At 38.4% G+C, this 23620-nt stretch overlaps 1 protein-coding gene across 6 annotated transcripts in view; it reads right to left on the bottom strand.

Moving 5' to 3' along the window:
• The window catches only part of LOC132151986 (histone-lysine N-methyltransferase SETD5-like), a 52774-nt gene that overhangs the window by 5713 nt on the left and 23441 nt on the right, over positions 1-23620 (bottom strand). For 3 of the 6 annotated variants that reach the window (XM_059560581.1, XM_059560580.1, XM_059560582.1), the window contains 16 exons: positions 9635-9918; positions 9022-9080; positions 6851-7038; positions 6566-6604; positions 6181-6426; positions 4720-4868; positions 4453-4570; positions 4171-4280; positions 3822-4068; positions 3623-3703; positions 3214-3429; positions 2778-3119; positions 1748-1993; positions 1415-1529; positions 1022-1284; positions 830-886 (listed from right to left, as the gene is read on the bottom strand). In XM_059560581.1, coding sequence (XP_059416564.1) covers positions 830-886; positions 1022-1284; positions 1415-1529; positions 1748-1993; positions 2778-3119; positions 3214-3429; positions 3623-3703; positions 3822-4068; positions 4171-4280; positions 4453-4570; positions 4720-4868; positions 6181-6426; positions 6566-6604; positions 6851-7038; positions 9022-9080; positions 9635-9918 — 2760 coding nt within the window. Of the gene's footprint in view, positions 1-829; positions 887-1021; positions 1285-1414; positions 1530-1747; positions 1994-2777; positions 3120-3213; positions 3430-3622; positions 3704-3821; positions 4069-4170; positions 4281-4452; positions 4571-4719; positions 4869-6180; positions 6427-6565; positions 6605-6850; positions 7039-9021; positions 9081-9634; positions 9919-10495; positions 10563-23620 lie in introns of all 6 variants that reach the window. The other 3 variants (XM_059560584.1, XM_059560585.1, XM_059560583.1) reach the window with 3 other exon arrangements.

Here is a 23620-nt window from a genome sequence, read left to right as displayed (position 1 = left end):
TGACCAAAATATTTGTTACAGTTTTAATTAATCATGTTGGCTCAGTTAAATTAAACGGTATAACAGATGCAAATTTTTAAGGATTTAAAAATATGTTATTAAATGTTGACATTAACATTAACTAAGTTTAAAGGGTTAGTTCATCAAAAAATGAAAATTATGTCATTAATGACTTTCTGTCTCTCCATTGAAAAAAGGTAATAAAAACATCTTCGAAGTAGTCCATGTGACATCAGAGGGTCAGTTAGAATTTTTTGAAGCATTGAAAATACATTTTGGTCCAAAAATAGCAAAAACTACGACTTTATTCAGCATTGTCTTCTCTTCCGTGTCTGTTGTGAGCGAGTTCAAAACACTGCAGTTAAGTGATATCCGGTTCGCGAACGAATCACTCGATGTAACCTGTTCTTCTTGAATCAGTTCACCAAATTGAACTGAATCGTTTGAAACAGTTCGCGTTTCCAATAAGCATTAATCAACAAATGACATAAGCTGTTAACTTTTTTAATGTGGCTGAGACTCCCTCTGAGTTAAAACAAACCAATATCCCCGTGTAGTTCATTTACTCAAACAGTACACTGACTGAACTGCTATGAAGAGAGAACTGAAGATGAACACAGAGCCGAACCAGATAAAGAACAAAACATTGACTAATGTTAATTAATATAATATAACCTGGTGTGACTGACTTTGCAGTAAAAATGACAGATATATGCTTTTTGGCACACAGTTTTCTTCTTAATTTTAGCCAAACAACATCATCAACACATCTTCCAAACCTAACCATGATATAATACAACCAAGCAATAATGTGCACACTGAAACTTACTTCTGGAGTCAGAGATTCTGATCTGTGCACAGGAGAGGCCTCAGGAGAAGAGATGTTCTGTAAAAAAAAGAAAAAAGAAAAAAAAAAAAGTCATGTATAAAGCTATTCTGTCTCCTGTTACTACAGCAAATCTATACAAGCTGCTTTATTAAGACATAAGTCCATTTTGTGTGTGTGTTTTCATCTGTTCACCTCAAACTGTAGAGGTGTATTGCAGCGGCTGGTGGTCCGGGATGTGAGAGGAGAGTATGAAAACATGGTAGCATTCAGCTTCTCTACTTCCCCACCTAAATAAAGCGAGCAGGGAGTCATAAGCGAATGAAGAGGCGTTGTGGGAAGTTCAGAGGGCAGAGGTGGGGTGATGGGGGACAATGGTCGTAACAAGAGCTCAGAAGGTGAAGCTGCTGTTTCTGATGAACACTTCAATTTCCTCTTCTTAATTGGTCCTGCCAGCTCTGAACAAAGGGCAATATCAAAAAGTTAAAACTAGTTAAAACTATGTAAAGTAGTTAAAACTCCAAATCTTTGATACCAAGGCATGTAATTCACATTCTGTTGTCTAAGCAGTGGAGTAAGAGCCATTACCAGGTTTAAACGGTTGAGAGCTGCTGGTGGTACTCTTGTGGGAAGAATTGGATTCTGTTCCATCCTCCAACAGACCAGATACCATGCTTTCATCCAGCGCTTGTTTCATCCACCTCTGCTCAGACAGACGTACACAAACTCATGCTATGTAGCCACAATAACAATAGGAGCCACAATACAAACTTAAATGGAGACTACCAAGTCTTTGGGCAATTCAGCTACAATTACATTTTTTTTTTTAAATAAATCTACATTCATTTCCAGGCAAAATACTACTGACACTGTAGATCTGTGTGTTTAAGTTAGTTTATTTATTCAGTAACTCATTCTAACCTTCTTGCAAGAACCATATGCAGGGTCAATCATAAAAGGTCGCCGGCGTCTTTCAGGGTTAAAGGGTGAACCAAAACGAACATAGTGTTTGGGGGTAGTACAGATGAGAGGTGAATGAGATAGTCCTGGCAGCATGTTGAGGGTGGTGGCCAGAACTGTAGGGTCAGTGGTGATGCGTAAGGGGCGTTCCACAGACTCCTCCACCCGCTCTGGAACCTTGTCATTTAACCACTCTGTTACCAGGTACTGTAAATATAAATATAACATAACAGCTCTGAAACATAGTTGACCACAGTCAAGTAACTTTTTCTAATGCTCTTTATACAATACAGATTATGCCAAAGCATTTTTACAGTGTTAAACAGCAATAATACAGTAACAGTACAAATAAATATTTTCTTAAAGTCACCATGAAATTAAAGAAGAATATGGAATATTTGATTGTAATGCACTTCACACATGCACATCTTTTTAATCAGACGCCATTTTTATCTTATTACTGGGCTACAATCAGTCTCCTCAAGCAACACATAGTCACACACACACTCACACATACATACATACATACATACATACATACATACATACATACATACATATATATATATATATACACACACACACACACACACACAAATCAATCATTAATTTTTATTTATTTATGTAATTCCTCTCTTGCAATGGCATCTCTTTCTCTGGTTAAGTGTGCATTGGTGCAAGGGTTGGACAACCTGTCAATCACATGAGATTGCAGCAATAGGAAATTACAACAGTCCAACCAATTCCTGATGGACCAAATTTAAATCCCGCTGGCACTCATCTTCAAATTATACTGGGTTAAATACTTTGCCAGGCAAAAAAATAATAAAAAAATGTTTTTGCTTGAGCCTACACAGGACATGCAGTTTTGAAAACAGATATAATTATTTATTTGGCTTAAGTGTACAACACTGCAGTTCTCCTCATGACTTATGACAAGAAAAACATAATAATTACCCTAAGTAGGATTTACATTGTAAGATGAACTCACCTTTTTAGTTTTTGGGTATCTGATATTTGTCTTATTACCCATCCCTGAAGAGGTGGCACCACAAAGTTCTCCATCCTGGAGACTCCCACAGTTTGGAGCTCCCTCTCCCTGGCCCTGCTCCCTGAGGCCTGCCCCTGCACTGCCTTCTTCACCGCCCACCACAACTCCCTCGGCTGCTTGCTGAGAAAGAGCCTGCCGCTGTCTCCGAGCACGCTGGGCTGAACTGGAGCGGTACCTTGAGATTCGGCTGTTAGGACGAGGTTTGGAACTGCGGGAGGTTTGTGCTTTAGGGGCAGGACTGGGTGTAGCAGGGGGCTTTTCAGAGTCAATATCTGTTGTTTCCTAATGAAGACAATGAGACAGTGAACGTGTGTAAATACACACAGCCATCATGAGCTAAAGCTAAAGTTGAGAAAAAGGAGAGAAAATTAACTACCACAGCAGCAAAGGAGGTGCGCCTTGTACTGACTCCTCCACCTGTTCCTGTATTTGGTACATTGTTTCCTGCTGTAAGTGAGGGCTCTTCTGCCTCCCCTGCATCCAGTTTGGTTTCTTCAGGTGTAGCCTGCGCTGTACCCTGACCACGTTTCTTTCTCCTCTCAAGGTTCTCAAACATGTGCATTATGGCCTCTGCCTTTCGTTCTTCACGAGACTGAAGGGGGCAAAAGGAAAAAGGGCTTGATACAATACATATAGGCCTAGAAAATTCATATCGCTTTTTTTTAACAACAATTTAATTAATGTTTCCAAAAATAAGTTAAAATGTAATTCCCATTTTTTTTTTTTTTTTTTTTTTAAATAAACATGTATCGATTCAACACTGTTCTGCTCTGATGAAAGCTTACACGTCTGTTTGGTGTAAGAGCTCCATTCTCATCTAACTCCTCTTCTCCATTCTCCAACTTCACTCTGTCCATAAGAGCATCCTGTAGCACAAAAACAAGATCAGCTTCATTACCATGTGAGATAATCATCAGCATTATGCCGCAAAACTGCAGCAAAAAGCTAGTAAGAGTTTATGACTGTTTTTCCTTAAACGCACACCTCTGTATCACTGACTCCCTGTGTCTCGTTTGCATCTTCCAGCAGGTGGTTGCTCTCATCAGAAACACTGGTTATGAGCCTGTCCCCTTCCATCTCTCTGCGTCTGGCTCTTCTCCTCCGTGTTTCTGCTCCAGGCAGGGCAAAGTTTGAAGACTGAGGGGATAGCAGTTGAACGGGGCGGAGATTGTGTCTCTGTACAGGACAGTCCTGATTGCCCTTATGACATGCACAATCCACTTTATAATTACTGTGGGAAAAATTATAGAGAAAAAGTGTCAATACCCACAACTTCATATCACAGTTTATTTGGAATTAATAATAGATGCCAATAAATTAATAAGTGACTAACCAGCAGCTAAACTCATAGTCAAAGCCAATCGTGACTTCCGAATCTTTTGAGATTTGAGCAACAGCATAGATACACAGGTGAATCATCCCCTCTGCTATCATGTGCCGCACCTGCGAGTTAGTGTATACAAGATAAAAGTAATCTAATATGAATCAAATTTAGTCAGACTGTTACTTAGCAAAGAAACTATGAACAGACATACTCTGTTTGTACAAATTAACATATGAACATATGAAGCAACCCTACTATGTCAACAGTTAGTAGTCAACAAATTAGTCACACCTCAGCATTGGGTGTGCATGATCTTCTGATAAACCGTGCATCATTGCCAAATGTTCGGGCATCCACACACATCTCCACTTCATTGAACTTGGAGTAAAACAGGACAAATGGATATGGCCTCGAGTGGAGACAACAGAAGAAATTAGGAAAGACTCAATATACAATGTTTTATAAACAATATACATTTTACTACATTTACAAAATTCCCCCAATTCTAATCTAATTAATAAGATGAGATCAACTAAATGTTCAACCAAATACACTTACTTTTTGAAAAAATGTCCGTTGACTTCAAACTGCTGTCTGAGCATGACTTTGCCTCTATACTCAATGATGAGTGTTTCAGGGTCCAAATTCCGTGCAGCTCTGAGAATCTTCCTATGTTTCTGCACACGTGTTACACGACCCAGCTGTAACTAAACACATTAAATACTTGTTGGCAATTGAAAACACCACCGTTTTTCCATATTCCTCTATGTTCTTCCCTCAAATTAGATGAGCCGATATGTACCTCTCCCGTCTCAGTGTGTGCACTTAATTGCTGTAGAGCACGGCGCTACTATGTTAGCGTTTAGCTTAGTAACATTCATTCCTTAGGATCCAAACAGGGTTGAATTTAGAAGCTACCAAGGAATGAATGGTGCTTAGCTAAACGCTAACATAGTGGCGATGCAGGCTACAGCGATTGAGTGCATGCACTGAGACGGGAGAGGTACATATCAACTTGTCTATGTTGAGGGAAGAACATAGTGGAACATGGAAAAACGAAATATCTTTAAACGAAAATAGCACAGTACATTTGGAAACAACAGTTTTCAATTCAGTAAACAAAAATTATTTAACAGGTTTTATCCCTTTTTTAAGCCAATAAAATAAACACTGTGAATAAATACATAGAACATATATAAAATCACGGATTCATTTAAAATATTATCACAGAATTACAGGCAGGGACACATAAATGACCATATGCACAGAGCGTTCTTTAGAGTTTTCCACATAAAGAGAAGACAGCTTGTAAACTTCCAGTGAAGTGCCATTTGATGTTGTGGAATTCATAGGTAGAGACTCTTGAGACCCTCACAGAAACATAGCAATGACTGGCATAATATTTTACACTCATGTTTGTCATTCCTGAAACTGTATATGTGGACGTTTGGTCCTCTTAGACAAACAAAACCTTTCTTCAAATTGTGAATAGATTATGTACAGAAAGTGTGCTTCCTCTTATAGCACAGTTGATTTTGACAGTTGACCGGAAATGACTGAGCTGGCTTATCCAAAACCAGGAAGCAACTGTCAAATTGTTTCCTTAACTCTTGCTTATCAGTAAAATAGTGTTATTTGCAAGATTAAAACACTCAAGCCATGTTTTTCAGTGACAGTTTTTACACTACTGAGTCTGACTATGTGAGTTCATGGAAGATTAATATTATAAATATATGACATCTTCTCTACAATGATTAGTTCCCGTTCTTGAATTTGATTGGTTGAGTGACATTCCAACAGTGCTGATATAAGCATAGGGTCTTTTAATTATTTGTGTTCCAGATAAGTCGTCAGTCTGTATGTTACTGGTGGTCATGTGACCCTTTCAGCAGGTTACACTGTTACACAATTAGGTGGTGACAACCCATCTATAAAAGCGAACCACTGACTTTAATGCTGTGTTGCTCATGCTTTGGCTTTATTTGGAATCATTTTTAAGAAGTGAAACCACATCTATACCTGCATTTGCGAGCCCAACACAGTGTTGTTGCAGGCTAGTTCTGTTCTATTAATGGTGTCCATTGCGACAGTAGATGGCTTGGGGGACAAGTTGCCGTTAGCACAGTAGTGTTTGAGGAGGTTCTGCACATCAGCACTGTACTGGTTAGACAGAGCTTCCTCGTACTGGTCCGTCCACTGGCGAATTCGTGTCTCCCATCCTTCTGCTGTATTCTCATCCAGAACACTAGCCTCAGACGCAGAGTTCTGCAACAATCAGAGGGTGTATTTGATTAAAAATGCATCTGGTTAACTTTAGTCTTTGGTAATGAATAGTACTAAAGCTCATTTCCAAAGCAGAAGAGGTGGATCAACTTTTTTTTTTTTTGCATATTTGAGTCCATACCTTCATTCTCATGGATTTTCTGGAACCCTCTCTGTAAGCCTGAAATGAGAATACAAATATAATGAGAATAAGCCTGAAATGAGAATATAAATCTACATTTTTATTATCATATAATAGAGAGGATGGAAAAACTGATAAAAAGAGAGACATGCCCATGATCACACGATTCAAACTCCATGAACATGTTCACTTGCTCTGACAGAAGTGATTATTCATCTAGAATTCAGAGTTGTCATATTTGCCGTCTATGTCATGTGAACAGGATTGTGCGTGTATGTGTTTTACCTTAACTTTCTTGGCTTTAGGAGTAGTGCGTGTTTTCTCTATGCTCTTCTTTCTCTTCTTAACTTTGCTGGGTTTAACTCTTTTGACAGTGAGAGTGATGCTAGTGGGTGTGTGTTGAGTGGCCGTGTACGACACAGCAGAGGCTGACATGTCCTCATCTCCACTCTCTGTAGCACTGCTCTCACCAACTGTAAAGGCAAATATAAATTAAGCTCAAGACTCAGCATGACTAACCATCAGCACGTGAGAGAGCACTGACACTGGTAAGGTTGAGACAAAAACACACACAACATTCTCCCAAGGTTTTTTCTCCATTCTGTCACTGATGGGAGTTTTGGTTCCTTGCCGTGGTCGCCTCTGGCTTGCTTGGTTGGAGTTACTTAATTTACAGATTTACAAATGATTGCACAGACCCAATTAAACTGAACTGAGATGAAATCACTGAATTCAATGATGAACTGCCTTTAACTGTCATTTTGCATTATTGACCCACTGTTTTCTGTTTTATTGACTAATTAATGTTGTTCAGTTGCTTTGACGCAATGTATTTTGTTTAAAGCGCTATATAAATAAAGGTGACTTGACTTGACAACACACAAAAGCAAAACCTTAAATTTATCACTCACTGTGATAAATTTAGAAAAATAAAAACACACCCAGAAAAACAACCCTTATTTTTCAAAAAACTGTCAGAAATTACAAGATGAAATAAAGGTATTACTGGGAAGAGAAGTAACAAATGAAATCAGGCACTGCTCTGATCATTATATTCAAGAGCTGTCCCTGAACATCTGTAACCATATTCTTAACAGTTGTTGAAGCCGTATTGAATAAATCAACTGAATTATGAATTAAGTGTAACTGTTTAACGTTAATGCGTTGGGTTTTATTGTTACTATTAGTGTTGAATAGTAACAGACAGATGTTATTTGAATTATGTACAGTAGATAAATCTTCCTATCCAAATTATTTTGGGCTAGAGGTTCTCCAAATTTTTACAGTGAGTTTTTTTTTTTTTACTTTCACACATCATCTTTCTTTATCTATGCATCAAAACTATTAAAACTATCGGTTAAATATTAAAACTTAAAAGGGACATCAGATGCCCATTTTCCACCATCTGGTATGACTCTTCATGAAATGTCTGTAACATACTTTAGATAAAACTCCTCTATGATAGTATAAAACAACACCCTTTTCACCTTCTCAAAAACAGCTCTGTTCACAGCGACCCGTTTCGGTGCATGTCCCTTTAATGATAATGAGCTACTACTCACTCCACCACTCTCTTCCATGGGGCTTGTCAAAACATTACAGGTGAAGTGCTGCCATGGACTCCATATATGTGGCTCAGGGATGGTCATATTCAAATATATAGTTATCTACATAAATCGGCTGCAAAGTGAAACAGCTCGCTGGATGACAGTTTCAGACTCAGACAGCCCATAACAACCTGGCTGTGTGTTTTCTTTTCAGCTTTTCTGAGCTGGCAGATATGCCAGAAACCTAACAAAATGATATTAATAAAATAAAAAATAAAAAACGTTACAATTTCATCCGATGTCCCCTTTAAATGCTGAGACAAGGCTTTGTCGAGTCAACATGAAAGTATGCCATGACAAAGTCTACCTATATAAGCATATAACCAAACTGAAACAACATCAAACTGACTCAAGCTGAATAAGATCACATGGTCTTCTGTGGAACTGCTTATAGATGAATTGAACTTGTTTTAAAGTTAATGAGCTTTACACAGACATTGAACTGAACAATAAACACTGAACTGACTGAATGACGACACTATTGTCTTGTTAGAGCTGCTTTGCAACAGAATTTGCTGTAATTTGCATATTGAATTTGATGAACTTTGCATCACTGATTCTCTTACTATTCCTGTTTATTACTGTGATGCTACTTTTTTTTAAGAATCTGTACTGTATAAAGGGCTATTTAAATAAAGGTGAATTGACTACATAGTTTTATTGCTAATACTGGAACCTTATTAATTTTACATTCTTATTTACACATTTTTCCTGGCACAGTTTTTGTGTTTACTGATGATTTGGCAATATTTTTAAACAATCTTTTTGAAAAAGTACTTTGAAACTAAAACTAAGAAGCAAAGTGATTCAGAGTGAGTAAGATCATGTTCATTATCATAAGAGTTTTACCTGAAACATTCTCTGCTTTTCTGCGCTGCCCATCCATCCCTTGGTTCTTCTCCAGACCCCTGCAACAAGACCAGTCCTTCAGTTCACATTTTCTATCCATTACAGCAATAACTAACTGCCATAACTCAGAGTTAAGCTATTGGTTCTTACAAAGGTGAACCACTGGTGTGATAATTTAGCCAATTTACATAGACAGAAAGCTGATTTAAGGCCTAGGCATTTAAGGCTGGACATGAACTTTTGCCTCAACGAGATATAAAAAATGCAAAAATGTGAAATTTTACTAACGTGACTTCAGTTTGATATTGGCCATTTATTTGTTTGTGAGATCAAAAATAAAAGCTTCACCAACCATTAAGATATAAGCTTAGGGGAACATCTTGACATTTACTGTAATCATCGGTTATATTTCAATGATGGACTGTATTTGGCAGTAAATCTAGTGAAATCTGTATTTTCTGAAGGGTTAAAGAATGTAAATTTTTTGGGTGTGCGAACTGTTCTCAGAGAGTGACGAAATGGTAATTCTCAGTGGGAAAATCTGCATTTGATTTATATACCACTAAAGCACAGTACAATCTGAAATTAAATATTTCAGATACAAATCACCCACCTGCATCTCTCACACTTAATGAGGAAGCCATCTTGCATTGGACGGCACTGACACCAAGAAGGTGGATTTGAGCCTTCCACCACCTCGTCCTCCTCCGAAGAGCTCTCACTGTCAGCAGAGTTGTCTGGATCATTGAGGGAGAAACAGGGTCGCGATCGTCCCAGTGTGCCATTGCGTTCCATATGGGAGAAAACGGTCTGGGAGAGTGGGGAGGCAGGAGGGGTGGGAGGGGGTGGAGCTCCATAGTTATGATCCTGACAACACACAACAGAAGACTGTTGCATCTTCAAACAACGGTGTTCAGGCACAACAAAAGGGAAAAGGAAAGAGAGAGGGGGAAGAGAATAACATGTGGGGAGCAGGGAAAAGGGGTAGGAAGAAAGAAGAGGTGGAAATGAAAAACTAAAAAATGTGGTATTCAAAATTAAATATTTCACATAGCTAAGAATGTTTTGGCTAAAGTATCTTAGACTACAACCATAAAACAAAATTAACTTCATTTATGTAAACGTTACTTTAAAAAAAAAATTTGAGGAACAGTAATGCTCAAGACAAAATTGCTGGTGATGTTCCTTATTTGAAAGTTGCCTTTGATAATAACATTTGCTTAATGATTAAATGCTAATGCAACTTTTGATCTGCAGTTTTGTTTAAGTCAGGTTTTTGACTGTGGCTTTGGGTGTCAAAATAAACTCAATTTAGTCCATGGTAAATTCACTTTTTATTGAAACTGCAATTATAAATATATCATAACGCACAAGGTTATTTAATATGATTCAGCACCATGCATGTAGGAGCTAAGTCTAATAATTTATGCTATCGAGTTGCCTGATCCCAGAATAATTAGGTTGACGCGCTTACTTTGTTTGAGGTTCCGTTGTTTTCTTCCTTATTACATGTCTCCATAAGGAACGTGAAGACCATTCTTCTGTTGCATCAACATACACAGTTTATTGGTTCCACAAAACACCAACGTGAATAATGTCCAATTCAATATCCAACACATACACCAAAACAAAGTTTACAATTTCACTCTTGTCATGTGTTGCGCCTGTTGCATGGCCCTGCACTACATAGCTATGCGTTGCAATGTGGTCAAAAACATTTTTGCCCTTCTAGGTCAGTAGGAGGGTAACCTATATACTAAAATCTTGTAACGTTTACAGTGCCACTCAGTGGTCAAAATGATAGTAACATATCACCTTATTAAACACATTTTGGCTCCTACACCCCGACCCCTAACTGTTAATGGTGGACAAACATAATTCAAATACAATAAAAAGAAGGAGCCCAAGTAACCACGAGGAGTCAAAGAGTCCATAATTACTACTATGTAAGGTTGAGTATCTTTTTTTTTTAATATATATATATATATATATATATATATATATATATATATATATATATATATATATATACATATATACATATACACCGGTGCCAAATCGATACTTTTAAAACAGTTCAGGTGCCTAAACCGATACTTATAAAAAATAAAATAAAATGAACAACAATTCCCCCAAAAATGACGGATTGGCCATTAGCACTATAAACACATGATTCGTTTCATTCACACTCGACACCAGAGGGCGCTCTCACACTGAAAATCCACATATCCAGTCTATGGCTGGGCGATATATCGAATATTAGCGATAGTATCGGAATCATTTTTACAACGATGTAAAATTTGAAAATATTGGGAATATCGAATATTTCAAATCCAAGTATACTTTCCCAAAAGAACGCACTGAACATCCGAAAACAGGAACATGTAACTGCTCTACCCGCCTCTACTACGAGAGCTTTCATGAGAGCGGTTGCCAGATTACAAGAGTTTAAATCCCCGAATCAGAGCTTCGCTGTTACAAGGATACATGATCTGTATCCCGCCGATGATCTGAAAACACTAACAAGCTGGAGTTTAGTGATCTAATGAAAGTACGTTCAGCTGGGCTGTGTTCTGTCATAAGATCTCGACTGTATTGATTGCGATTGTGATCGCTAAATAAATGCACTTACTCAACCACTGATGTTTGAATAGAGAAACATAGAATATGGCCATTTGGAATTATTATTAGTGAATTTAACGGTTATATTTACCAGTTTTCATAATATAGACAGAGAGAGTGCAAAAGTCGATGGTATTCATTTATGTATATTTATATGCTTCAGCAACCCATCTAACAATCTAAAAGGGTTTTAGTGTCAGTAGGAACATAGTTTCATGCCCCAGAGGTTCTCTTAAATCGGCAGACAGTTGACAGTTTTGTGTTCTTAGCTAAAAATGCTAATAAAATACTTATCCCAGTTGCATAATTTAAATTGCGAATTGCCAGCACTAAAAAGTTGATGGAATGTACCGTAATTTCCGGACTATAAGTCACACTTTTTTTCATAGTTTGACTGGTCCTGTGACTTATAGTCAGGTGCGACTTATTTATCAAAATTAATTTGACATGAACCAAGAGAATTGAACTAAGAGACATGAACTAAGACGGACATGAGAAAACATTACCGTCTCCAGCCGCGAGAGGGCGCTCTATGCTGCCAGAGATGCTGCTCAGTGCTCCTGTAGCCTCTCACTGAAATCATAGAGCACCCTCTCGCGGCTGTAAATGTTATTGTTTTTTCTTGGTTCATGGCTCTAAATAAATGCGACATAGTCCAGTGCGACTTACATATGTTTTTTTCCTCATCATGACGTATTTTTGGACTGATGCGACTCATACTCAGGTGCGACTTATAGTCCGAAAAATACTGTACTTTCTGTACTACTTTTGACTACTTCAGTTACATATAGGCCTTAAGTGATCACTTGGTGTAGATTTATTTTAACTGCTTAAATTAGTGGTTTAAGGGCAAAAAAATCATGTTTTTTTAATTATTATTTAAATGCAAATGGAAACATATTGAGATATATACTGAATATTGTAAAAATTGACAAGAAGCTACATTAGATCACAAAAGGAAGCATTTGACTGGTGTTGTAAAAAGGTAATAAGGTTCTCTTTTGTTGTACAACAGGTTTAGAAATTTGAATACAAGGGAGGTTTAGCTTTAGGCATTTTAAGCATTTTTAGTTTAGTTTAGTTAACAGAAGCTGCTGTCATTAGAGCAAGTGTAACTACTGCATTGACGCACTCCTCAGATGCTCTCATTTACTGAGTTGTGCTTTTAAGTTGGTATGTGAATACAACATGGACACTTTCGTTACTACAAAGATTTGTTGGATTTGTTGTTGGACAACAGAGCTGAGAACCCTTTTTACAGCACTTAACCAACTAATACAACCCTTTTACAGCACTTAACCAACTAAAACTAGCACTTTTCCTTTTCTTGTCTTTCATATGAAAAAAAAAAGCTTGCCATACAGGTGAATGCTACTCCATCTTTTACAGGTTACTCTTCCCCTCTTTACTTCCATTGGTCCAAAGTAATCTACTCTAGTGTTGGTAAATAGTAGTAGATCATAAAGGATATTTTCCTTTGGAAGATCTGCCAACTTTTGTTCGGTTGCTTTTCTATTATTGCATCTACAAAAGCCACATCCAGAAATGATCTTCCTGACTACAGAGTAAAAGTAAATAATCTAAAATTTCCTTCTAGCCATGGACAACATATGACTTCGTCTACCATGTCACAGATTTTTAGAAATGTCCTCACTCAATTTCCTTTGCTGACAATAGCGAACGATGGGTTTCTTTGCTCCCAATATTTCATCCCGTGTTTTAAGTCAAGACTCTTAGGTGTTGCTGTGACTCTTGACCACTCAGACTGTATGCCATTATCCTTTGGATTCTTTGGTTCTTTGGATGACCAGCATTCATATCCTTCTGCTTCTTTCCCAAGCAAATTCTTTCTAACAAAATCATTTTCAACTTGAAAAACCAGGCGACTGATATTTTGAGTCTCCATGACTCCAAAAAGTAAGTTTACCTTAATTTATCATTTGATATGTTTAAGTAGATTATTAAGTAGAGTCTATTGAGATCTTTAGTGTGCCTATAGGCCAATACTCCTCCTGCAACCACAAGGTGGCTGGACCTTCAAGCCACCAAATGTTCTTCAGAAATTCTTCAACCTTTCCTCTTGATGCATCTTCAGCTGGATTGTCCTTAGAACTGACATCTCCACTGTGAGGGTTCAACTATTTCTCTAATGGTTGTGAAACTGTTGGCCACAAATGTACTGAAACACTTGTCTTTATTGTTGATGTACTTCAATACTGAAGTACTGTCAGTCCAGAAGACTGCAACTACAATCTGGATTTTCAATTCTGCTTTTAACATTGTGTCCACCTTGGTAGCAAACAATTCCCATCAACTCCAAACGGGGAATGATTACAGCATATTAGACGTATGTCATTGTGCCGTATACATTTTCACTGGAATCCTGTAAAATGGTATAGTTGAGTGTGCTTCAGTTTTTTTTAAATCCCCTGGCTTTATGCACCTGTCTACGGTGAATGCACCGGACAACTCCAGATCTTCCAACAATCTTTTCCACTGCCTTAAGTTGTCCTGTGTATGGCATCATCCTATCCACAACTTCTCCTGCAGAGTTCCTGTTGCATCATCTTGGCAAACAAAATGACTAGCGATAAAAACCTAGAGCTGAAACAACGAATCGATTTAATCGATTAAAATCGATTATTAAAATAGTTGTCAACTAATTTAGTCATCGATTCGTTGCTAAATAACTTTTATTTGCCATAAGCGGCTCATTTCGTGCATATTTCAAATCTGCGGTGACCAAAGTGTGGCAGTAATGAGCCACCGGGGGTTTTACTCAGCCAGTACAACAGGAGAAGTAGCGAATAGCCAATAGCTGGCCTTGTTTTATGTCACGTGCTTCCCGAACAGCGTCTCTGCAGCCATAGACATCAAATGATGTCTATGTCTGCAGCATTCAGCGTGATGTGGGAGTACTTTACATTGAGCCTTTAAAAAAAGAAGAGTAACCTGTAAACTCTGCACTACTGCACTGTTTAAGGGGACGTTCACATATCGCGTCTTTTGCGCGCTCAAGTTCGTTATTTCCAACACCGCACCGCATCGAGTTAAAAACATTTCAACTTTTCAGAATGCAGCAACCGCACCGCGGGTCATGTGACAAGAACTAACCAATCAGCTTCATCCTTTCCTGTAACAACGTTAAAAGCTCAGTCAAGATGAAAGGAACAGCTGATCATAGTTGTATATGGATTTCCATTTTGAAATAAATTTAGTAGCAGAGCTACTGCAAGCGATTTTTTGAGCTGCAAATCCATTTATCCTTTGCAGAAATTTCCGCGTCTTCAAGGAGAGAGCACGTCATGGTTGCTTAGCAAAGGCAGACGCCTCAGGGGCGCTTCTGCGCGAGCGCTTTGGAAAGAAGGAGAAAGCGGTGCGCCTAGCGTTTTCCACGCGTTTTTAGGCGCGATTTGTGAACTAAGACTTTCATTTGTGCAGATTCTCCAGTACAATGTTGTTTGCAAATGTTTAGTCGTAAAAGCTGATAACATTGCTTTTTAACAGTTAACATTTAAAGCTTTACAAACATGTTCTGTGATCAGTTTGTCGTTTACCAGTTCAAAATTCAGTCGTGCAGCCTAATTATGACTGAATGAGAGAGGTAAATGTAGATATTTGAAATGCACTTTTTTTCTAAGTATTATTCACTGCTCTTTTTCACACAGCAGGTTTTTTGTGTGTGTCCAATTTTTTTTTTCAGGACAACCCTCTGATGGATTTTACTTTAAATTGTGAGTTCCATTCAGGTTTCATGCCATTGGCACTTTTTTTGAAGGATTGTTTACAATTTCACAGCAAAAGCTATAAAGCTTTTTCCCAGTATATAATAAAATACAATGCACTGCAATTTTATTCAATAATTTTATTTTATTTTATTCAATTTATTTATTCAATTTTATCCTTATTCTTCGTGAAAATATGTTCTGAAAGATTCCTTAATAAGCTTTGTTCGGGGTGTTAAACTACTTTAGGAGCTCTAAGGACTGCCATGGTGAAAACATTATTTGAAATCTCCTTGTGAAATTTGCTAGAGTATGGGTCAGTGTTCTGATTGCAGAAGAGTTCGACAAAGGATTACTAACACAATAAAACAACTCCAGGTATATTTTTGATTAGGATATGACAGTGCAAAATGGTTAAAATCTCTTAAATCTATGCTGAATGATAAAGACCATTTATTAATAATTTACTTGGGGAAAAAATGGAAAACACTAAAATATAAGTACATAAACCGATTAATCGATTAATCGTAAAAATAATCGACAGATTAATCGATTATCAAAATAATCGTTAGTTGCAGCCCTAAACCCCAGAGGATCGTACACAGAGGATGGTGATTAAAAACATGCCACGTCTGGTAAGAGATTGATGTTTTACCTCCAACTTGAATTTGAAAGAGTCCATACAGTCATCCTATACTCCACAAGTTTTCAGAGATGTTTCCATCTGGCCACCAACAAAAAAATGAAGCAAATTTCTGTCTTCTTCAGCAACCTTCACTTGATGGAACATAGACTGAATGTCATCTCTAAAAGCTATGGGTTACTTCAAGAAATGAACTGGTAAGATTAGGACCTTGCAGAAGTTTGTTGTTCAACGATGTTCCCTGAAACATTGCTCCACATTCAAACATCATGGCGGACACCATGATGAGGGATGTACCATACTTTCCCAATTTCATAGTGCAGCTGTTCTTGAGGTACTTCTTCTGCATAGACCTTGCTAAAGACATACATGGATCCTGCATATTCCTGGTGAAAACCATGGTTGAGAAACTTTTTCTTCAAACCAAAGATCTGTTGCTTTGCCACAGCAAAGTTGTTAGGCAGATAGACTTCTTTAGTCTTAAAAGGTAAATTCAAACAATGCTTCCCATCTTGACATACCTCTGACTGCCACGTTTTTGCAAATTGCAAGAAACTAACTTGTTATCCGTTGATGACTGTTTCACAGCTGCTGATTGCCCTTTGATGTGAAGCACCATAGGGTGAGTTTGATGACAAACTTTGCAGGTTTAACGCCCCTTAAATTGCTTTTTTTAAACTGACCACACTCCTTCAATGAGTGATTATTAGAACAGCATAAGCAATCAACCTTTCCCTGAGTCCCTTTTAAGTAAACTCCCAATTACTGAAAGGGAGTCTATGTTTGCTACTGTAGTAGCAAAATTAGCTCCCTTTATTCTTTCCTTAGGCTGTGACTTAAATCTGGTCAATGTCTTGGTTCTAGTGACACCAAACAATGACTCTCAGCAAAGAGAGGGTCAGAAAGAATCCGGACATGACAGTTAATGAAAGTGACCAGATCAATAAAACAAGCTCTGCGGTTACGTTTCCATTATGTCATAAGCTTTTATTCTCCACTGATCCCTCAGGTTGAATGGCAATTTTTAAATAACACTTTGCATGTTAGCAAGCATATCCAGTTCTTGCATGTACTGAAGCTCCTCCATTACATTGTAACATCCACACAAACATAAATCATACGCTTTTAGTCATTTCACGGGTCTCCAAGCAAGAGGTTTTTTAATTTTAGTAGTAGCAATTTATTTAATTTCCAAAATGTTCCTGTAAAAGACTCTTATCCAAGCTCAGGAGCCATATGCTGACAACTACACACCAACTCTCATAAATTGTTCTAAATAGTACAAACAATCTGCCTTACTGGCTTTTACTTTCACACCGTGCTCAAAGGCTATTATAAAGGTTCAGTATTGAAGAGAATTCCTATCAAATATGGGAATATCTCTTGATGGCAATGACATTGAATGCTGTTGTTGAACCAAGGCAGTTGTGATCTCATTTTGCCTATATATGATAGTAAGTATATTATTAGACTGATTCTGACCAGTTGCATTACAGTATATAGATTGCTTGCCCTTTAATTGAGAAGTTGTATGTGGTGATGTTCCATGTACAATTGCTGCTTGTCGTTGTTTATTAAACACATACTGTTGGCTTGTAGCAGTGTTAATCCAACTCTCACTAGTTTTAGGTCCCACATCAACTATTTGACCAGGTGGTTGTAAACAGAACCTTTGTTGAACTGCTTTGCCTGCTCCAGCTTTGTATTCCTGTGCCATATGGAGGGAATTCATGACACTCGCAGATCCCAGAGAACTGATTTTTTGTTCAAAAGCCTCCAACACTGCCAGCTTAGCAATGTATGCAGCTAGTTCAGCCTCCAAATCAGGCTGCTCCCTTTTCCTCCTTAACTGCTGCTCTTGGCTCCTTGAGGACATGCCTGTTCTTTAAAGCTGCAACAAGAGCAACAAGTGCAGCTCTATTTGCCTTTGCTTTTATCCTTGCAGAGGATGTAGCTACTACTACTCCTGTTGCTCATTTTCTACTATCAACATTAGACACACTATCATTTGGATTAATGCCATCATCATTAAAGGTACAGGTTGTAGGACCTGCCATGAGAGGGCGCACTACCAAAACAATAACAATCGCATGGTTTGATGAAGCTAAGGAGGAGCGTGGAATGATGGGATTTGTTCAAGGTCAAGGTCAAGGTCAAGGTCAAATTTATTTATAAAGCACATTTCCAAGCAGTCATTACTGCCACAAAGTGCTGTACAGCAATTCATACCAAACATAAAAACATACTAATTAATCAAAAAGAGAAATTACATAGGCAACATGTCCCAATAATAATAATAGTAGTTAAAAACACATGTAGACATTTTTACAATCAAACATCACAACGTCACAGCTCGTATTGTATTAAAAGATTTTTCAAAAAGATGAGTCTTTAAAAGCGATTTAAATGACTCAATAGAGCTAGCTTCCTTAATATTAAGGGGAAGAGCATTCCATAGCTTAGGTCCTGCAACAGAAAATGCTCTGTCTCCTCTGGTTCTCAGTCTAGATCTAGGACAGTCTAGAAGTCGCTGGTCATTTGACCTAAGTGCTCTGACTGGGGTGTGCATAGTCAGCAAATCCGCTAAATAAGATGGTGCTAATCCATTTAAAGATTTAAAAACAAATAATAAAATCTTAAACTGGATTCTGAAAGCAACAGGCAACCAGTGGAGGGACGACAGTACCGGAGTAATATGATCAAACCGTTTTTTCCCTGTCAACAGGCGAGCGGCTGCATTTTGTACTAATTGTAAACGGTGAATAGATGACTGATCTAAGCTATAGTATAAAGAGTTACAGTAGTCCAAGCGATTTGTAATGAGGGCATGTACAACTTTTTCTAGTTGACTTTGCGGCAGGTACAGCTTCACTTTCCCCAACAGTCTAAGCTGAAAAAAGCTTGTTTTAACTACTGAACTAATTTGTTTCTCTAACTTAAAAGAACTATCAATAATGACTCCAAGATTTTTTACAGATGGGCTGTAATTAGGGAGTAATGGGCCTATAGCCCTGTTTAGACCTGAGATATCCGGCTTCCCAAAAATTATAATTTCAGTTTTTTTGTCATTTAAATGTAAAAAATTTAGTGACATCCAATCCCTTATTTCACCCAGACAGTTACTCAGTGCTTCAATAGAATTGGTTTTAGAATTTAGAGGTAGATATATCTGGACGTCATCAGCAAAGCAGTGAAACAAAATTTTGTGTTTCCGGAAAATCGATCAGCATATACAATGAAAACAGGACTGGGCCCAAGATAGAACCTTGGGGCACCCCACTATTAATTGGAGTTTTCTTAGAGTAAAAAGGTCCGAAATTTACAGAAAAAGATCTGTCAGTCAGATAAGACTCAAACCAGTTCAGAGCTGTGCCTTTGATACCTGCACAGGACTCAAGTCTTGACAGTAAAATCTTATGATCGACCGTATCGAACGCAGCAGTCAAATCTAAAAGCACCAACACAGCAGAGCTACCAGAATCAGAAATGAAGAGGAGATCGTTAAATACAGGCGTCAGCAACCTTAGGTACGCGTGCCACCATGGGCACGTGGTACCTTAACCTATGGCACGATGGCAATATGTGTTCAAGAGTTATTGATGTGTTGAAATCATGGTTGAAATGCTGAAGCACTCTCTCATCCTCATCATGAGACCCACCCTACTCTGTCTCTGCTCTGATTGGCTAGTAGGCTGACGCGTTACTATAGTAACGCTGCTGGCAGAGCGGGCTTGATAGCGGTATGTCGGCAATGGCAGGCCCGCTAGCTAAGAAAACTAAAGTTAATGTTCGGGCATTCCAGCCCTCATGGACAGACGAGTGGGGATTTGTGTTTCAGAAGGACCGTGCTGTGTGCACATTGTGTCTCGAAAATGTTGTTTGCCGAACATCGAGTGTTAAACGCCACTTTGAGACCAAACATGAGAAATCATTCAAGGATGTGGCAGACAAGGCTGAATTGATCCAACGTGCTGTGTCCAGGTATGGGAAGCAAGCTAACACACTTAAAGTCTTCGCCACGGCCAAAGATCATGCTACCGAAGCAAGCTATCACATTGCTAATTGCATTGCAAAATGGGGAAAGCCATTCACTGATGGCGAATATATAAAGGAGGCTTTCATCTGTAGCTCAGATGTTTTGTTCAATGGCTTACCAAACAAAGAGACAATACAATCAAGAATAAAAGACATTCCCATATCTGCCAGAAGTGTTGAACGACGCATCGAAGAAATGGCTGAAAACGTAAGAGCACAGCAGACAGGTGGTTTGAAAGAAGCCGTGGTATTTAGCGTTGCACTTGATGAGAGTGTGGATGTAAATGACATACCACGTTTGGCAGTCGTGACAAGATACGGTGATGTGACTGTAAGAGAGGAACTATGTTGCTTAAAGCCAATGCCTGAAACAACAATAGGTGAGGACATAGCCAGAGTTTTTCTGGATCATTTTGAGGAGCGAGGGATTGACATTAGCAAGATTTTTGCAGTGACAACAGATGGCGCCCCCGCCATGGTCGGGAAACAGCGGGGAGCAGTCACATTAATCGAGGAGCAAGTTGGTCACCCCATTATGAAACTTCACTGCATAATACACCAAGAAAATCTTTGTGCAAAAATGTCAAATTCAGATCTTAATGAGGTTATGGCTACAGTGGTGAAAGTTGTTAACTTCATAGTTAAGCGATCTGCTCTAACACACAGACAGTTCACATCTCTGCTCGAGGAAATGAACTGCGCATATAAAGATATCCCTCTCCACACAGCAGTCAGGTGGCTAAGCTGCGGGAAAGTTTTGGAGCGGTTTGTCAGCTGCTTTGATGCTATAAAGGCCTTCCTGGCTGAAAAAGGCCAAGACTATCCCGAACTGCAGGACGAGGAATGGGTTGTGAAACTTATGTTTCTCACGGACATTACGGGACAACTCAACGAGCTAAATCTCCGCCTGCAAGGTGCAGGGCAAACCGTTTTGGACATGTATGACACATGGGCTGCTTTTGTTGGAAAGCTGACAATTTTTTCAAGCGACATTGCCACCTCCACTTTCCGCTACTTCAGACACTTAAGGGAGCTGTCCACGGAGCACAGCATCAGCACCGCTGAAATATGCAAATACATCAGCGGGCTTGAGTCGGAGTTTACAACAAGATTTCGGGAATTTCAAAAGTATGGGCCCATGTTTTCATTCTTGATTAAACCCGATAGCTTTGATGGACATGAACTGGATTTAGCTCTGATGGATTGGCTGGATATACAGAACGTGGAAATGGAGCTGATTGAGCTGAAGACTTCAACACTGTGGGTGACAAAGTTTGCAGAGCTACGGAAACAGCTGGAAACAGCCGCAAGGCATGATCACGGGACTTGCATCTTCACCTGCTGGATATCTGTACCAGATAAGTTTTGCTGTCTCAGGAAGATTGCATTGGCTTTGCTGACAGTCTTCGGATCAACATATATCTGTGAGCAGATATTCTCACATATGAAGAGCGTGCTCAGCCCCTCCCGCAGTCGTTTGACAACTGACCACTCCGAAGCTTGTGTGCAACTTAAAGTGACTAAATACGAACCCCAAATTATGGAGCTCAGCAAAGAAAAGCAGGGCCAAGGTTCACATTGACTGGTAAGCATCTGTTTAATGTAGCACACATGACTTTACATACAAGGGCTCTGTCCCAGTCTCTTTTTTCATGTCAGATGTGGATGTTTTCATGGCAGCATTCTTGTATATAGTGTTTGTTACACTTAATTCTCCCTTTGTGACATTTGCTGCCATGCAACCTTTTTGAAATGAGGTAATATGCAAGCAGTATGCAAAATGGGAACTGCATATACATGTAAAAAAAAAAAAAAATACACAGCATTATTGTATATATGTCTGTTACTTTTAATTCTCCTGTTTTGACATTTACTGCCATTATAACTGAGTGAAATTTAAGATGTTAAAAAAGAAATGAAGGTGTAAAAAAGGTGTAATGTTGGTAAGGTTAATGATTTCAACTCAGATGTTGATATTTTTATAAGTATGGCAGCCTTGTATCATACTCCGTTTATATTTACAATGTCCTGGTTATGGGAACTAAATGTTATCAAATGTTGCAATGGAATAAAACTACAGATTCCCTGGATATTAAACTTTTGATGTGATGTCATAAACTTAATGTTAACATGGCACACTAATAGACAAGACATTTTGAAAAGGGCACTTCATATCAAAAAGGTTGCCGACCCCTGGTTAAATACTTTTAGAAGTGCGGTTTCCGTACTATGACCTGATTTAAAACCTGATTGAAATTTTTCAAATATATTATTTGATTTAAGGTGCAGTAGATGTTGCTTATAAACTACTTTTTCTAATATTTTAGACAAAAAAGGCAGCTTGGAAACTGGCCTGTAATTAGACAAGACAGAGGGGTCTAAATTGTGTTTCTTTAGGAGGGGTTGTACAATGGCCTTTTAAAGGTTACCGGCACAGAACCTGTTAAAAGAGACATATTTATCATATTTAAAATATAAAATCCAACAGTGTCAAATACATCTATAAAAAGCTTTGCAGGAAGGCAGTCCAATGAACAGACAGAAAGTCTTAAACATTGGACCGTCTTTAACAAATCTGAAAGCGATATTGGGATAAAATTTTCAAATATGCCTAAGCATAGCGGTGTAACACTGGGATCTGGTGCAGTACAACATGTTAATGACCTAATACTGGACACCTTATCAGTAAAAAATTCACAGAATTGGTCACACAAATTGGTGCTAGGAATAATGCCGATGTGTTCAGGAGGGTTAATTATCCTATTTAGTACATTAAAAAGGACTTAGGTTTATGACAGTTGTTTTGCACAAGAATCGACATGTACTGGGTCTTTGCAGCTTTAACAGCAGACTGGTATTTGGACAAGAAATTTCTTAAAATCTCCAGAGAAATATAGAGCTTGTCTTTCCTCCATTTCCTCTCAGCAAATCTACATTCCCTTCTGAGAGCACGAGTGATGTCATTTTGCCATGGCTCTCTATTTAAATTAGCCTTCTTGCTCTTTAGCGGTGCTACTGAGTCAAGAATTTCAGTACAAGTAGAGTCAAATAAAGCCACCAACTCCTCAATGTCCTTGAATGAAGAAATGTCTCGAGACACTACTGGAGAGGTGTCAAATGCTGCAGCAAATAATGAAGCCGTAGATGAATTAATTATGCGCCGCTGACTCATAGGGAAGCATGACTTGCTTTGAGAGCACGGCAAAGAGACAGTAAATAAAACTGGCATATGGTCAGAAATACCTGCATCTGAAATGTTCTTTATGGACACATCTAAATTGTGTGACAGTACCAGATCGAGAGAATGGCCCTTGTTGTGAGTCGGGCCATTCACCGATTGAGTGAGGTTAAAAGAATCCAAAATGTTTAAAAAATCCTTGACCAAAGGCTTAGAAACACAACAAACATGAATATTAAAATCACCAACAATTAAGAAATGATTATAGGTGAGAGCAATACCAGCCACAAACGCCGAAAAGTCATTAATAAATTCCTTGTTAATTTTTGGAGGGCGATAAATAAGTGCACATGCCACTGATCCATGTAATTTAAGTTTGAGTTCAAAAAGTTGGAG

This window comes from Carassius carassius, chromosome 10 (genome assembly GCF_963082965.1).
Source record: "Carassius carassius chromosome 10, fCarCar2.1, whole genome shotgun sequence".
Taxonomy (NCBI): Eukaryota; Metazoa; Chordata; class Actinopteri; order Cypriniformes; family Cyprinidae; genus Carassius; species Carassius carassius.
This window is presented reverse-complemented; position numbering and strand designations above follow the sequence as displayed.